Consider the following 16,403-nt stretch of genomic DNA (forward strand, 5'->3'; position numbering starts at 1 on the left):
TAACAGGCAGATAGAACTGGGATAGAAGCTGTTCTAGAACCTGTGGTCCAGAAACTGATTTAACAGGCAGATAGAACTGGAATTGTAGCTGTTCTAGAACCTGTGGTCCAGAAACTGATTTAACAGGCAGATAGAACTGGGATAGAAGCTGTTCTAGAACCTGAGGTACAGAAACTGATTTAACAGGCAGATAGAACTGGGATAGAAACTGTTCTAGAACCTGTGGTCCAGAAACTGATTTAACAGGCAGATAGAACTGGGATAGAAGCTGTTCTAGAACCTGTGGTCCAGAAACTGATTTAACAGGCAGATATAACTGGGATAGTAGCTGTTCTAGAACCTGTGGTCCAGAAACTGATTTAACAGGCAGATAGAACTGGGATAGAAGCTGTTCTAGAACCTGTGGTCCAGAAACTGATTTAACAGGCAGATAGAACTGGGATAGAAGCTGTTCTAGAACCTGGGATCCAGAAACTGCCAAGCAACCACTGGTCCTCACTAGACTGGTGCCCTGCATGGCTATTTCTCCATTCGAGTTTTTCAGGTTTGGAAGTGATATCTGTGTTTGTGGAACTACTTGGTGTGTGTGTCCAGTCGGTGTGTGTGTGTGTGTGTGTGTGTGTGTGTGTGTCCAGTGTGTTTGTGTGTGTGTCGAATGTGTGTGTCCACTGTGTGTTTGTGTGTGTGTGTCCAATGTGTGTGTGTGTGTGTGTGTGTCCAATATGTGTTTGTTGGTGTGTGTGTGTTTGTCCAGTGTGTGTGTGTGAGTATGTGTGTGTGTCCAGTGTGTGTATGTGTTTGCGTGTGCGTGTTTGCGTGTGTGTGTCCAATGTGTGTGTGTGTCTGTGTGTTTGTGTGTTCAGTGTGTGTCCAGTGCGTGTGTGTGTGTGTCCAGTGTGTGTAAGTCTATTGTGTGTGTGTCCAGTGTTTGTGTGTTTCAGTGTGTGTGTGTCAGGTTATTATTTACAGGGACACTGAGGAGTTGTAATCAACCCAAAACCCTGGATAGAGGGGCTCAGTGAATGTGGAGGTGAATGTGATCAGGTGGGTCAGTGTGTCAGAGGAGGCTCTATAGAAGGACAGAGTGCCGGCTGGCCAGTCCAGATACACTCCTACTCTGTGGGAGCTGGAGGGGTGGAGGTCTATGGTAGTGGGATAATTATTGTGCCAGGCAATGTAGCTGTTGTCAGAGCAGAACAGAGTCCAGGACATGTCATTGTATCCAAGATAACAGTCGTTAACCTCTCGTCTCCTGCTGATTCCTTTATATGTCACTCCAATAACAGCCATTCTCCCACTCCACTCTACCTCCCAGTAACAGAGCCCAGTCAGACCCTCTCTACACAGCACCTGTTCACAGTCCTCAAATCTCTCTTGGTGATCAGGATACGGCTGCTTCTCTCTCCTACATGTCACCTTTCTGTTCTCCTCAGACAGAGAGAGGAGTCTGTTTACTGTGTTTGGGTCCAGTGTGAGATCACAGACATCTGATGGATGAAACCAGACACAATATTAGAAATCATCATCATTCACATTAGAATGTTAACTCACTTTTCACTAATTCATTTAATGTAGATGTTTCTAGGTATCAAAAGGAGAAGTTAAGGTAACTTGAGACTTGATGAATGATCTTATGTTATACTGTATGGTAATATAAAACACACCTTTTCCTATTAATTACACACACACACACACACACACACACACACACACACCTGTATGAACACAAACACACACACACACACACAAAGCAACTCTTTGTAAACTTTGGTGTCCCTGATTTCTGCTTCTGTAGAACTACAGCTGATATTTAATATGACCAAGTAAGTAATGATGGAGGTCTTTGACTTTGACTTAACTTGAATTAAGACTTATTCTTAGTCATATTCTTCACAGCAGTCAACACTCACATTTTCTAGGCCCAGGTTTCATTCTGTTCTCTCCACCATGTTCCACACTGTAGCGGTAAGCAGAAGAACAGACAGTCATTGAGACACACACACAAACACACACACACACACACACACACGTATATAGCATATATCAATCTGTGTGTGTGTGTCCAGTGCTTGTATGTGTTTGTCCTGTGTGTGTGTGTGTGTGTGTGTGTGTAGGGTGTGTGTGTGTGTGTGTGTGTGTGTACTGTGTGTGTGTGTGTGTGTGAGTCCAGTTTGTGATTGTGTCAGTGTGTGTGTGTGTCCAGTGTGTGTGTTTCCATTGTGTGTCTGTGTGTGTCCAGTGTGTGTATGTGTGTCCAATGTGTGTTTGTCCAGTGTGTGTGTGTCCAGTGTGTGTTTGTGTGTGTGTTTGTGTGTGTGTGAGTCCTGTGTGTGTCCAGTGTGTGTCCAGTGTGTGAGTGTCCAGTGTGTGTGTGTGTCCAGAGTGTGTGTGTCCAGAGTGTGTGTGTCCAGAGTGTGTGTCATTGAGAGATTTACACACACTGCACACACATTGGACCCACACACACACACACTGAACTCACACAGACACACACACACACACACACACACACACACACACACACACAGCACTTAAATTACCAATTTTCTCCTCTGAAAAATTGGCCATATGGTCCCAGATCTCACACACACACACACACAGTCAGCATATAACTTTGTCCAAGTGGCTGTAAGAATGTTTGTCTTAACTAGCCTGATAAGTCAAACATGTCTGATATGAACATTGACATAAACCCTCTACATACTTGAGTTTCTCCAGTCTGCAGTGTGGATCCTCCAGTCCAGCAGAGAGCAGTCTGACTCCTGAGTCTCCTGGGTGATTGTAGCTCAGGTCCAGCTCTCTCAGGTGTGAGGGGTTTGACTCCAGAGCTGAGACCAGAGAATCACAGCCTTCCTCTGTGACTAGACAGCCTGACAGCCTGCAAAGAGTCAAATCATATTAAAATCACACTGATATTCTTTGGTGGTGAAAATAGTGGCAATATATTTTTTCAACATATTCAGATACATCAGTGTCCTGAAACCTTCCATATATATTCATAAATGAATGTATCATTATTATAAATGACAAATTATCAAAGTATTACCTGCAGATAGAAACATCTATAGAATGTTACAATGACTGTGACATCAGATAGAAACATCTATAGAATGTTACAACAACTGTGACATCAGATAGAAACATCTATAGAATGTTACAACGACTGTGACATCAGATAGAAACATCTATAGAATGTCATCACGTTACAACGACTGTGACATCAGATAGAAACATCTATAGAACAAATATTTATTTATTTATTTATACCAGACCAGTTTAAAAAGCAGAATCAGTCAGAAGACAGACAGTGAGGTATCAGATTTAGATTCTATTGAGTATACAGCCCACACCATATCTATTTAGACAGTGAGGTATCAGATTTAGATTGTATTGAGTATACAGTCCTCACCATATCTATTTAGACAGTGAGGTATCAGATTTAGATTGTATTGAGTATACAGCCCACACCATATCTATTTAGACAGTGAGGTATCAGATTTAGATTGTATTGAGTATACAGTCCACACCATATCTATTTAGACAGTGAGGTATCAGATTTAGATTGTATTGAGTATACAGCCCACACCATATCTATTTAGACAGTGAGGTATCAGATTTAGATTGTATTGAGTATACAGTCCACACCATATCTATTTAGACAGTGAGGTATCAGATTTAGATTGTATTGAGTATACAGTCCTCACCATATCTATTTAGACAGTGAGGTATCAGATTTAGATTGTATTGAGTAAACAGTCCACACCATATCTATTTAGACAGTGAGGTATCAGATTTAGATTGTATTGAGTATACAGTCCACACCATATCTATTTAGACAGTGAGGTATCAGATTTAGATTGTATTGAGTATACAGTCCTCACCATATCTATTTAGACAGTGAGGTATCAGATTTAGATTGTATTGAGTATACAGTCCACACCATATCTATTTTGACAGTGAAGCTAACATTTTAAATGTGGCTCTTTACTCCAACATTTTTGATTTCAGATCAAATGTTTCATATGAGGTGACAGTATATATATATATATATATATATATATATATATATATATATATATATATATATATATATATATATATATATATATATGTATATAATGTCACCATTTAAATGAGGATATTTTATCTGTTTCACTGTTTAGAAAATGTTTTCTAAATGATATAATATATGAATCCTCTCAAATAAAAGGTGACATTCTGTACTGTCACCTAATATGAAACATTATATCTCAAATCCAAAATGCTGGAGCAAAGCACCACATTTAAAACTGTAAGCTTCACTGTCCAAACACATATGGTGTGGACTATGTGTGTCTGGTAAACACATGTGGATCTGGTGAACAGTTATCACTTGTTGACCAACTACAGGAATACTGACCTCAGAGTCTCCAGTTTACAGTGGGGATTCTTCAGTCCAGCAGAGAGCAGCTTCACTCCTGAATCCTTCAGGTCATTGTTACTCAGATCCAGCTCTCTCAGGTGTGAGGGGTTTGACTCCAGAGCTGAGACCAGAGAAGCACAGCCTTCCTCTGTGACTAGACAGCCTGACAGCCTGACAAAGAGATCATCATGACTTCACAAACACACTGTTAATTTAACACCAGTAGTGTAGAAGGACAATGGTAGATGCATTTGGTTTATTCTCTCAAAGAACATATAGATTCATCTTCTGTCTCCTAGAATTGTATGGTCATATTGTTATACTAATGTGAAAATCAATGAATTTATTCAATATGTTTTTCAACATAATATTATACACATATTATAATGCATATTTGTCTCTAAACTAAATATTTCTTCCTGATGATTAGTTCTAAATGGCATTTTATTTACTCACAGAACAGCTCTGGAGGCTTTGACCACTGGCAGCAGCCTCAGAAGACCTTCCTCTGATCTGGAGTATTTCTTCAGGTCAAACACATCCAGCTCCTTTTCTGAAGTCAGCAACACAAAGACCAGAGCTGACCACTGTGCAGGTGACAGGTTGACTCTAGAGAGACTTCCAGATCTCAGGAAGCATTGGATCTCCTCCACTAGAGAATGGTCATTCAGTTCATTCAGACAGTGGAACAGATTGATGCACCTCTCTGGAGAGGGATTCTCCCTGATCTTCTCCTTGATGTAGTTGACTGTTTCTTCACGGTTCTTTGAGTTGCTTCTTGTCTTTGTCAGGAGACCTCGTAAGTGCTTCTGATTGGACTCCAGTGAGAGGCCCAGAAGGAAGCGGAGGAAAAGGTCCAGGTTTCCCGTCTCACTTTGTAAGGCTTTATCCACAGCACTCTTGTAGAAAGTAACTTCAGGCTCGTCGTTTGTTTGCAGTTTGTCCATTAGATTCTCATTGTTGTTGATGAATGAGAGGAACACATATACAGCAGCCAGAAACTCCTGAATGCTCAGATGAACAAAGCAGTACACCTTGTCGTGGTACAGCCCACATTCCTCTTTAAAGAGCTGTGTGCACAATCCTGAGTACACTGAGGCTTCATTGACATCAATGCCAGCCTCTTTCAGGTCTTCTTCATAGAAAATCAGATTGCCATTCACAAGCTGTTGAAAAGCCAGTTTTCCCAGTGACAGAATGCTCTCTTTATTCCAGTGTGGACCTGTCTCTTCTTTCCCAAGATACTTTTCATTCTTCTGTTTGGTATGAAACTCCACAAGGTGTGTGTACATCTCAGTCAGAGTCTTGGGCATCTCTTCTCTCTTATGTTTCAGCATGTGTTCAAGGACTGTTGCAGAAATCCAACAGAAGACTGGAATGTGGCACATGATGTGGAGGCTCCTTGATGTCTTTATGTGTGAGATGATTCTGCTGGCCAGGTCCTCATCACTGAATCTCTTCCTGAAGTACTCCTCCTTCTGTGGGTCATTGAACCCTCGTACCTCTGTCACCTGGTCAACACACCCTGAAGGGATCTTATTGGCTGCTGCAGGTCGGGTAGTTATCCAGAGGAGAGCAGAGGGAAGCAGATTTCCCTTGATGAGATTTGTCAGCAGAACATCCACTGAGGTTGACTCTGTGACGTCCCAACAGATCTTGTTCTTCTGGAAGTCTAGGGGGAGTCGGCACTCATCCAGACCATCAAAGATGAACAGAACTTTGAACTTGTTGTAGATGGAGATTCCTGATTGTTTGGTTTCCATTAAAAAGTGATTAAGAAGTTCAATGAAAGTGTATTTGTCCTCTTTCATCAAATTCAGCTCCCGGAAAGGGAATGAAAATACAAATTGGACATCCTGATTTGCTTTTCCTTCAGCCCAGTCCAGAATTAACTTCTGCACAGAGACTGTTTTTCCAATGCCAGCGACTCCCTTTGTCAGCACAGTTCTGATAGGTTTGTCTTGTCCAGTTAAGGGTTTGAAGATGTCGTTACATTTGATTGCAGTCTCTGGTCTTGCTTGTTTCCAGGTTGTTGTCTCAGTCTGTTTCAGCTCATGTTCATTATTGACCTGTCCTGTTCCACCCTCTGTGATGTAGAGCTCTGTGTAGATCTTATTGAGAAGTGTTGGGTTTCCTTGTTTAGCGATCCCCTCAAATACACATTGAAACTTCTTCTTTAGATTAGATTTGAGTTCACGTTGGCAAATCACAGCAAGCTCATCTGAATCTAGAAATAACACAGAGGATATTAATATTACGTCTGTTTTAATGCCTACAGTATTGAAGGACTGTTATAAAGTTTTACATTATAATAATGTATTCTTTTAACTGACTGTATAAATGTGTAAATGTTTTCATAATGCATTACAGACTGGTGTGACTGATTACATTATTATTGGTATTATTGATGGTATTATTAATGTTGTCTCTCTCTCTAAATTAATCACCACAACACATCCCTGCTGCTACTTGATGAGGTCACTAGGTGTTGTGTTAAGGCTGCTACAATATCATTGAGTTACACAGCTACTTTAGCTGTACTTTAGCTACAGCTTTTAAATGTTATAAAACAGCATTCAACATGAGGCAGACAGATCTTACATTTCTCCAGTGTGTCAGCAAGCTCCTTCTCGTTCATTTTCCTCAGGATGTGCAGTGTGATCTTCAGAGCCCCCTCTCTGGCACTGCTCTCCTGCTGCTCATCTTCAGGGTCCACCACTTCCTTATCCTGCTTCTGACTCTCAAAGCCTTCTGGGAGTTCTGGACTAAGAATCCTCTTGAACATCTTCAGCTCGTTCTTCACAAATGTCATAATTTTCTCTTCAAGCATCTGAAATAAATCAAGTAACTAAGTTAAGCAAGAGAAGAAATGCTTTTCTCATTAACACATTAATGAATGATTGACAGAGCAACTTTACTTGAGGTAAACAAAAACAAATGTACATAACAGGACCACATACACTGAATATGGAGGCCAGGTCTGTTTGATGACTCTGGGAAGACTGACCACTGCGAATCTCTGACTCTGATCTCTCCTGTTGGTTTCTGTGGACAAAACATGAGATTACATCTCCTCATCCAGGGAGTACACACACACACACACACACACACACACACACACACACACACGGAGGGAATGTTGTGTTTGTATAATATTGTTTTAAGACTACGAAAATTGAAAAAGGATGAGCCTATGGATTATGAAAAACAACCAAAATAAATGGGAAAGTGGGAAAGGAGAAATGACTAGCGACAGTGTTGTTTAACTCACTGACCATGACCCATGAGTTCTTCTTACCTTTGTTCAGTAGAAAAGTCTCCCTCTCTAAACTTTATAGGACGATCCATAGACTGGTCACTCTTCATGGATACACAGCTGGGAACAGGGGAGGCTGGTCTCTCCTGCTTGATTGGACTTCAACACAACAGAGACAAACATTACATCTCTCATCTACTCTGAGCTCAGATGGGGAAACATAAGAAGAGTTTCACAAATAGAACTGACTTCTAGTTCTCGTTGCAGCGCGCGAGCAGTGTGTCATTATTAATAATGAGATTAATTTAGCGTCGCGAGCAGTGTGTCATTATTAATAACGAGATTCATTTAGCGTCGCGAGCGTTGTAGTCAGTCTGTCAGCCCCGCTAAAAGGCTGGTGTCGTTACTCTGCCTTCTCCGGGGGATGTTGAGGTAAATTTACTAACCGGGAGGGTTGAATGATGTAATTTATTGGAGGGCTGGAAGACGCACTCTCGAGGTTGTTTACTCACAATATCAGATATTAAGATGATTTTTATAATGAATGTATACTGAGGTTGAGGTTCTGACTAGTGATTATTTACCCAGGGTTCAATACCTGCTATTGAGGCGCCCTGAAAATAATATTCAAAAGTTCGGTCCTTGGACACAGAGGGTTTAAACACTAAAGTTACCGTCCATCTAGTGAAGAGAGGAGAACCGGACAGAGGTAGCCAGCATCCATCAACGAGAGAGGGAGAAGCCTTACCGGGATTTAACAGGTGGAAGAAACAACCGGGGAGCTCCATCGGTCCACAAGAAATGCAGACAGCCGGTGATGATGTAGTGGTAGCTATTGTAACTAGGATGCTGCTGGTAGAGTAGCTAGCTAGCTTACCGAGCTGTACCGACTAGCTAGGATAACTAGGATGCTGCTGGTAGAGTAGCTAGCTAGCTTACCGAGCTGTACCGACTAGCTAGGATAACTAGGATGCTGCTGGTAGAGTAGCTAGCTAGCTTACCGAGCTGTACCGAATAGCTAGGATAACTAGGATGCTGCTGGTAGAGTAGCTAGCTAGCTTACCGAGCTGTACCGACTAGCTAGGATAATTAGGATGCTGCTGGTAGAGTAGCTAGCTAGCTTACCGAGCTGTACCGACTAGCTAGGGTAACTAGGATGCTGCTGGTAGAGTAGCTAGCTAGCTTACCGAGCTGTACCGACTAGCTAGGATAACTAGGATGCTGCTGGTAGAGTAGCTAGCTAGATTACCGAGCTGTACCGAATAGCTTGGTTAGATAGCAGGTCGTTCGTCTGTCCCTCGTCTCGATGATGAATCCGGTGAATCACAAAATGAAACAAGGATAGAGAGTGAAAAGGATCTGGCTACACTCACACTGTCCCTGACCGTAAAGAAAAAAACAAATTGAACAGTAAACTTCGGTGTCTCAACACTGTAATAAACTCCGTCGTTATTCCCCAAGATCACCTCAGTCCACTCTGCGCGTAACCGGACACACCGAACGTGGACGCGGACAGTTCTGTACGGGGACGCGGACAGTTCTTTACGGGGACGCGGACAGTTCTTTACGGGGACGCGGACAGTTCCAGAACACGGACATGAGCAGTGCAACACAATCAACTAAACCCAGTCTTTACAGTGGGTTACATTGATAATACTCATTTTTTATTATTATGTAAAACAAACATTCTGTTTTTTTTATAACAATATGTTGAGATCTGGGTCCATATCGCCAAAGTGTCTCAGAGTAGAAAATTGGTCGTATAAGTGCTGAGAATAAAGACAGTTTCCACTTATGGGTATAAATTAAAGCTATGCATGAAGTCTCTCGTCCCACCTAGTCAGCAGATATTTAGGACACCTCGTGAGCTGTCCTAAGTAGTTAAGAGTTAACAGCAGGTGTCCTAAGTAGTTAAGAGTTAACAGCAGCTGTCCTAAGTAGTTAAGAGTTAACAGCAGCTGTCCTAAGTAGTTAAGAGTTAACAGCAGGTGTCTTGATAATACTATAGAATAATTCAGTTAGTCAGTGGTTCCTGCACCACATGTAATTGCTTTGTAGTAGTTAAAAATAATGTTTTACATTTCTATATGATCAATCCATTAATAATATAGACCTACATGCAACAGTATGTCTTGTGCTTTTGGCACTGATTTATGTATGATAATTATGTAAACAAGTAATACCATGTTTGTCTGCATAGCATTTTGTCTTCATTTTAGCAGATTAACTCATGCTTATTTCTGAAGATTAACTCAGGTTTTCACCCAGCGGCTAAAGAGTTGGAGCTGTGGAGGGAGTATGACCTATGGCTGAACGGTGGCTGGTTCGAATCCCGGGCCGGGTGCTGGAAAAAATGGGTGGACTTGTTCTGACCACTGGAGGGCTGCTGGGTTCCCATCCTCAAAACAGGAACCTTTTGGTTATCAGAACTCTACAGGTTCACTGAACCCAATAATATATAGAACTTTTAGTGGTTCCATATATTAAGGAAATGATAGAAGCCTTTTTAGTTCTAGAAGGAACCTTCGGTTCTAAGAGTGTATAATAATAAACACGTTTTTTTTTTTGATTATTTAATTATCTACATCATGTTATTTCAAGTTCTCCCTTTGGAGAACAACATCATGTTGTTAAATAATAATCCTAAATTGGGCGTGGCTATAAATTGGGCAATTGAAGGTATCTGGGGCGTAATATGTGTTAGATGAAAATGAACATTGTATGCAATGTTGTAGGAAACATTATTGGCAAGGGACTTGATACCTACTATGCCAAAGATATTTAGAGTTGTTAAACGGGTGTGAAGAGTGTGTTGATGTAATGGTTATATTGTCAATATTCTGCTTGTAACAAGCATCAGAATTGGTAAAAAAATTATGCATTCCATTATATTAGGCAATAATTAAGAGTAGAAAAAGTGGTCGTATCATGTGGAAATTCTATCACATGTCTAACATTGCAATGAGTACAGTGCCGTGGAACCCCAGCAGTACCTCCACAGACCCCGGATTGAGAACCCCTGCAGTACCTCCACAGACCCCGGATTGAGAACCCCTGCAGTACCTCCACAGACCCCGGATTGAGAACCCCTGCAGTACCTCCACAGACCCCGGATTGAGAAACCCTGCAGTACCTCCACAGACCCCTGATTGAGAACCCCTGATTTAGCAGATGCTCTTATACAGAGTGATTTACAGTAAGTGCTTTCATCTTAATTAAGATAGCTACGTGAGTATATATATATATATATATATATATATATATACATATACACCCATCTAAAATCTATTAGTTACAAATCTGAGAACAGTAATATTGAAGGTACCCATAGCAACCATTTCTGATAAAAAAAACAAATGTGAACATTTTGGAAATAAACTCATAATAATGATATCAAAAATTGTCATCTCACCTCTTAGCTTTGGCGTCATGTTCCCCAGAGAGACTCATTTTAGAGGCAGGGCCCCCCTCCTCTCTCTCCCCAGAGAGACGCATTTTAGAGCCAGGGCCCCCCTCCTTTCTCTCCCCAGAGAGACTCATTTTAGAGCACTGACCCCTAAACAGAGATCCAAAATGTTGTTTGTGGTTAACACAGTAATTATTTAATGTCAATTGTTATCATTTATTATTTATCTCTTTGAGAAATAAAACATTTACTAACAGACATAGAAACAATCAGATGATTTAATGCATCACATGAAAACGTAGTTGTGACATTTCATCTCCATGGTAACTGTCTGTAATAATAATAAGTCACTGTTTGTTAAGGTGGTTATAGACACTACAGCAACAATAATAATAACAATAATAATAATATTAATAATAATAATAATAAGTCACTGTTTGTTAAGGTGGTTATAGACAGTACAGCAACAATATTATTATTATTATTATTATTATTATTATTATTATTAAGTCACTGTTTGTTAAGGTGGTTATAGACAGTACAGCAACAATAATAATAATAAGTCACTGTTTGTGAAGGTAGTTATAGACAGTACAGCAACAATAATAATAATAAGTCACTGTTTGTTAAGGTAGTTATAGACAGTACAGCAACAATAATAATAATAATAATAATAAGTCACTGTTTGTTAAGGTAGTTCTAGACAGTACAGAAACACAAGGCCATGTCTCACACTTGTTTTTATTCATTAAAAGTGGCTGTTTATTGTCTTTCAATCTGTTATTTTCTAAATGTATCTGAGAATACAGACAGAAGGGCTAAAACGGACATGATTGATCTGAGGGGGAAATCATTGATCCATTCAGAAAGGTTTTATGCATCAAGTAAGAGATGTTATATTATGTAAAGTAGTCTAGGTTATAATGTATAGTAGTGGTTTGTTAGTGATATGTAGATGTTATATTATGTAAAGTAGACTAGGTTATAATGTATAATAGTGGGTTGTTAGTGATATGTTATATTATGTAAAGTAGACTAGGTTATAATGTATAGTAGTGGGTTGTTAGTGATATGTAGATGTTATATTATGTAAAGTAGACTAGGTTATAATGTATAGTAGTGGGTTGTTAGTGATATATAGATGTTATATTATGTTATTATTATTATTATTAAGTAGACTAGGTTATAATGTAAAGTAGTGGGTTGTTAGTGATATATAGATGTTATATTATGTAAAGTAGACTAGGTTATAATGTATAGTAGTGGGTTGTTAGTGATATGTTATATTATGTAAAGTAGACTAGGTTATAATGTATAGTAGTGGGTTGTTAGTGATATGTAGATGTTATATTATGTAAAGTAGACTAGGTTATAATGTATAGTAGTGGGTTGTTAGTGATATATAGATGTTATATTATGTAAAGTAGACTAGGTTATAATGTAAAGTAGTGGGTTGTTAGTGATATATAGATGTTATATTATGTAAAGTAGACTAGGTTATAATGTATAGTAGTGGGTTGTTAGTGATATGTAGATGTTATATTATGTAAAGTAGACTAGGTTATAATGTATAGTAGTGGGTTGTTAGTGATATGTAGATGTTATATTATGTAAAGTAGACTAGGTTATAATGTATAGTAGTGGGTTGTTAGTGATATGTAGATGTTATATTATGTAAAGTAGACTAGGTTATAATGTAGAGTAGTGGGTTGTTAGTGATATGTAGATGTTATATTATGTAAAGTAGACTAGGTTATAATGTATAGTAGTGGGTTGTTAGTGATATGTAGATGTTATATTATGTAAAGTAGACTAGGTTATAATGTATAGTAGTGGGTTGTTAGTGATATGTTATATTATGTAAAGTAGACTAGGTTATAATGTATAGTAGTGGGTTGTTAGTGCTATGTAGATGTTATATTATGTAAAGTAGACTAGGTTATAATGTATAGTAGTGGGTTGTTAGTGATATGTAGATGTTATATTATGTAAAGTAGACTAGGTTATAATGTATAGTGGTGGGTTGTTAGTGATATGTAGATGTTATATTATGTAAAGTAGACTAGGTTATAATGTATAGTAGTGGGTTGTTAGTGATATGTAGATGTTATATTATGTAAAGTAGACTAGGTTATAATGTATAGTAGTGGGTTGTTAGTGATATGTTATATTATGTAAAGTAGACTAGGTTATAATGTATAGTAGTGGGTTGTTAGTGATATGTAGATGTTATATTATGTAAAGTAGGCTAGGTTATAATGTATAGTAGTGGGTTGTTAGTGATATGTTATATTATGTAAAGTAGACTAGGTTATAATGTATAGTAGTGGGTTGTTAGTGATATGTAGATGTTATATTATGTAAAGTAGACTAGGTTATAATGTATAGTAGTGGTTTGTTAGTGATATGTAGATGTTATATTATGTAAAGTAGGCTAGGTTATAATGTATAGTAGTGGGTTGTTAGTGATATGTTATATTATGTAAAGTAGACTAGGTTATAATGTATAGTAGTGGGTTGTTAGTGATATGTAGATGTTATATTATGTAAAGTAGACTAGGTTATAATGTATAGTAGTGGGTTGTTAGTGATATGTTATATTATGTAAAGTAGACTAGGTTATAATGTATAGTAGTGGGTTGTTAGTGATATGTAGATGTTATATTATGTAAAGTAGACTAGGTTATAATGTATAGTAGTGGGTTGTTAGTGATGTGTAGATGTTATATTATGTAAAGTAGACTAGGTTATAATGTATAGTAGTGGGTTGTTAGTGATATGTTATATTATGTAAAGTAGACTAGGTTATAATGTATAGTAGTGGGTTGTTAGTGATATGTAGATGTTATATTATGTAAAGTAGACTAGGTTATAATGTATAGTAGTGGTTTGTTAGTGATATGTAGATGTTATATTATGTAAAGTAGGCTAGGTTATAATGTATAGTAGTGGGTTGTTAGTGATATGTTATATTATGTAAAGTAGACTAGGTTATAATGTATAGTAGTGGGTTGTTAGTGATATATAGATGTTATATTATGTAAAGTAGACTAGGTTATAATGTATAGTAGTGGTTGTTAGTGATATGCAGATCGAGGTCTATACCTCGGCTATAACCTACATATCATAGATGACCAGTCTAAACCTGTTCAGATCAGTTCACATAATGTTATAGTCCTTCCAGTAGCAGGACAGAGAATGTACTGTATATAACCTACATATCATAGATGACCAGTTTAAACGTGTTCAGATCAGTTCACATAATGTTATAGTCCTACCAGTAGCAGGACAGAGAATGTACTGTATATAACCTACATATCATAGATGACCAGTCTAAACCTGTTCAGATCAGTTCACATAATGTTATAGTCCTACCAGTAGCAGGACAGAGAATGTACTGTATATAACCTACATATCATAGATGACCAGTCTAAACCTGTTCAGGTCAGTTCACATAATGTTATATTCCTACCAGTAGCAGCACAGAGAATGTACTGTATATAACCTACATATCATAGATGACCAGGTCAGTTCACATAACGTTACAGGCCTACCAGTAGCAGCACAGAGAATGTACTGTATATAAACTACATATCATAGATGACCAGTCTAAACCTGTTCAGATCAGTTCACATAATGTTATAGTCCTACCAGTAGCAGGACAGAGAATGTACTGTATATAACCTACATATCATAGATGACCAGTCTAAACCTGTTCAGATCAGTTCACATAATGTTATAGTCCTACCAGTAGCAGGACAGAGAATGTACTATATATAACCTACATATCATAGATGACCAGCCTAAACCTGTTCAGATCAGTTCACATAATGTTATAGTCCTTCCAGTAGCAGGACAGAGAATGTACTGTATATAACCTACATATCATAGATGACCAGCCTAAACCTGTTCAGATCAGTTCACATAATGTTATAGTCCTACCAGTAGCAGGACAGAGAATGTAGCCTAGGCCTGATATTTTTTACAACATTTTCAACGGAGGCCATCTGGTCGGTCTTCATGATAAGCAGTGATGTATTTTTTTTTAGGGAGCACAAAGAAATATGTAAATGACGTCAAAATGTATTCAATCAAAGTTTGTACCGACAGATGTATATCTATCTATTGAATAGCCTTTCATTACAGCGCTCTCCGACCCTGTTCCTGGAGCGCTACCCTCCGGTAGGGTTTCACTCCAACCCTGTTCCTGGAGCGCTACCCTCCGGTAGGGTTTCACTCCAACCCTGTTCCTGGGGCTTTACCCTCCGGTAGGGTTTCTCTCCAACCCTGTTCCTGGGGCTTTACCCTCCGGTAAGGGTTTCACTCCAACCCTGTTTCTGGAGCGCTACCCTCCGGTAGGGTTTCACTCCAACCCTGTTTCTGGAGCGCTACCCTCCGGTAGGTTTTCACTCCAACCCCAGTTGTAACTAAACTGATTCATCTTATAAACCAACTCATTATTTTAATCAGGTGACTAGTTTTGAATAGTAATGAAAACCTACAGGATGGTATCTCTCCAGGAACAGGATCAGAGAGCCCTGTTTTAGAAGATGGATAAAATCCATCCTCCATTTTGTTTTACTATTCAGCTTCAGCTAACCGTCCTAAAATCTGACTAGAAATGTATATTTTTACTATTCAGCTTCAGCTAACCGTCCTAAAATCTTATTAGAAATGTATATTTTTTGTAACAGTGACGTTACCATTCACCTGGTAATTAAATATAATTTATTTAGAATTTATCAGAATATTTTCTTCGTGTCTTCTTAAAATGAAGGTTCTCCCCAGCACTACACACATGATGATCAGTGATCATAGATCAAACCTAATCTTGACTATTAAATGTCTGATGACGACCTAACTTTATAATAGTTTGTATGTTTCCTCTAGACTTACCAGAATCTGCTCGTCTTTCCTTCAAATCAATACTTTTACCAGACTTCTAATGTTGCCGAGAAATGTGCGCCACAGTTTCAACATCCATTTTGTAAGTGCATTCGCCTGCAAACGTACTTTCAACTTCATGAGGAAATTACATAACCAGAATTCCTAAACCCAGACGCAACATCCCGAGTCTACCGGGACCGCTGGGAAGAAGACTGTAGGAAGTCGACCGATGCCGTGATTTGGGGTTTGAGAAGTCAGAAGTGAAAAATGATTCCTTAGTTGTACATTTTCTCGAAATTTAAAGACACAACCTAGATTCGAGCCAATGTATTAAGTATTTGAACATGTTATTACTCCAACTTCGTGAAAGTGACAAACTGGCACGTTATTATTTTAGTCAAAATGACTTTATATCGAAGGAGTGTCTTTTATTTGACGGCCTGCACATGCGC

General features: G+C 38.7%; 1 protein-coding gene across 1 annotated transcript; it reads right to left on the bottom strand.

Annotated features, from left to right (window-relative positions):
- Positions 1–626: 626 nt before the first annotated feature.
- Positions 627–16,074, bottom strand: LOC139405176 (NLR family CARD domain-containing protein 3-like). Its single transcript, XM_071147596.1, has 10 exons — positions 15,961–16,074; positions 11,071–11,214; positions 7,701–7,817; positions 7,363–7,447; positions 7,004–7,232; positions 4,859–6,629; positions 4,400–4,573; positions 2,705–2,878; positions 1,911–1,957; positions 627–1,487 (listed from the first exon to the last, which is right to left on the bottom strand). The coding sequence occupies exons 2-10, from the start codon at positions 11,196–11,198 to the stop codon at positions 964–966; spliced, it is 3,249 nt and encodes a 1,082-aa protein (XP_071003697.1). The 5' UTR covers positions 11,199–11,214; positions 15,961–16,074; the 3' UTR covers positions 627–963.
- Positions 16,075–16,403: the final 329 nt, after the last annotated feature.

Source organism: Oncorhynchus clarkii, unplaced genomic scaffold (assembly GCF_045791955.1).
Source record: "Oncorhynchus clarkii lewisi isolate Uvic-CL-2024 unplaced genomic scaffold, UVic_Ocla_1.0 unplaced_contig_8549_pilon_pilon, whole genome shotgun sequence".
NCBI classification, from domain to species: domain Eukaryota; kingdom Metazoa; phylum Chordata; class Actinopteri; order Salmoniformes; family Salmonidae; genus Oncorhynchus; species Oncorhynchus clarkii.

Coding starts and splice junctions, on each gene's coding strand:
- LOC139405176 (XM_071147596.1), bottom strand. CDS start 11,198: ATGAGTCTCTCTGGGGAGAGAAAGGAGGGGGGCCCTGGCTCTAAAATG. Junction 7,448..7,700: donor GACTTTTCTACTGAACAAAG/GTAAGAAGAACT, acceptor TTTTGTCCACAG/AAACCAACAGGAGAGATCAG. Junction 2,879..4,399: donor TGTAAACTGGAGACTCTGAG/GTCAGTATTCCT, acceptor GACTCTTTGCAG/GCTGTCAGGCTGTCTAGTCA.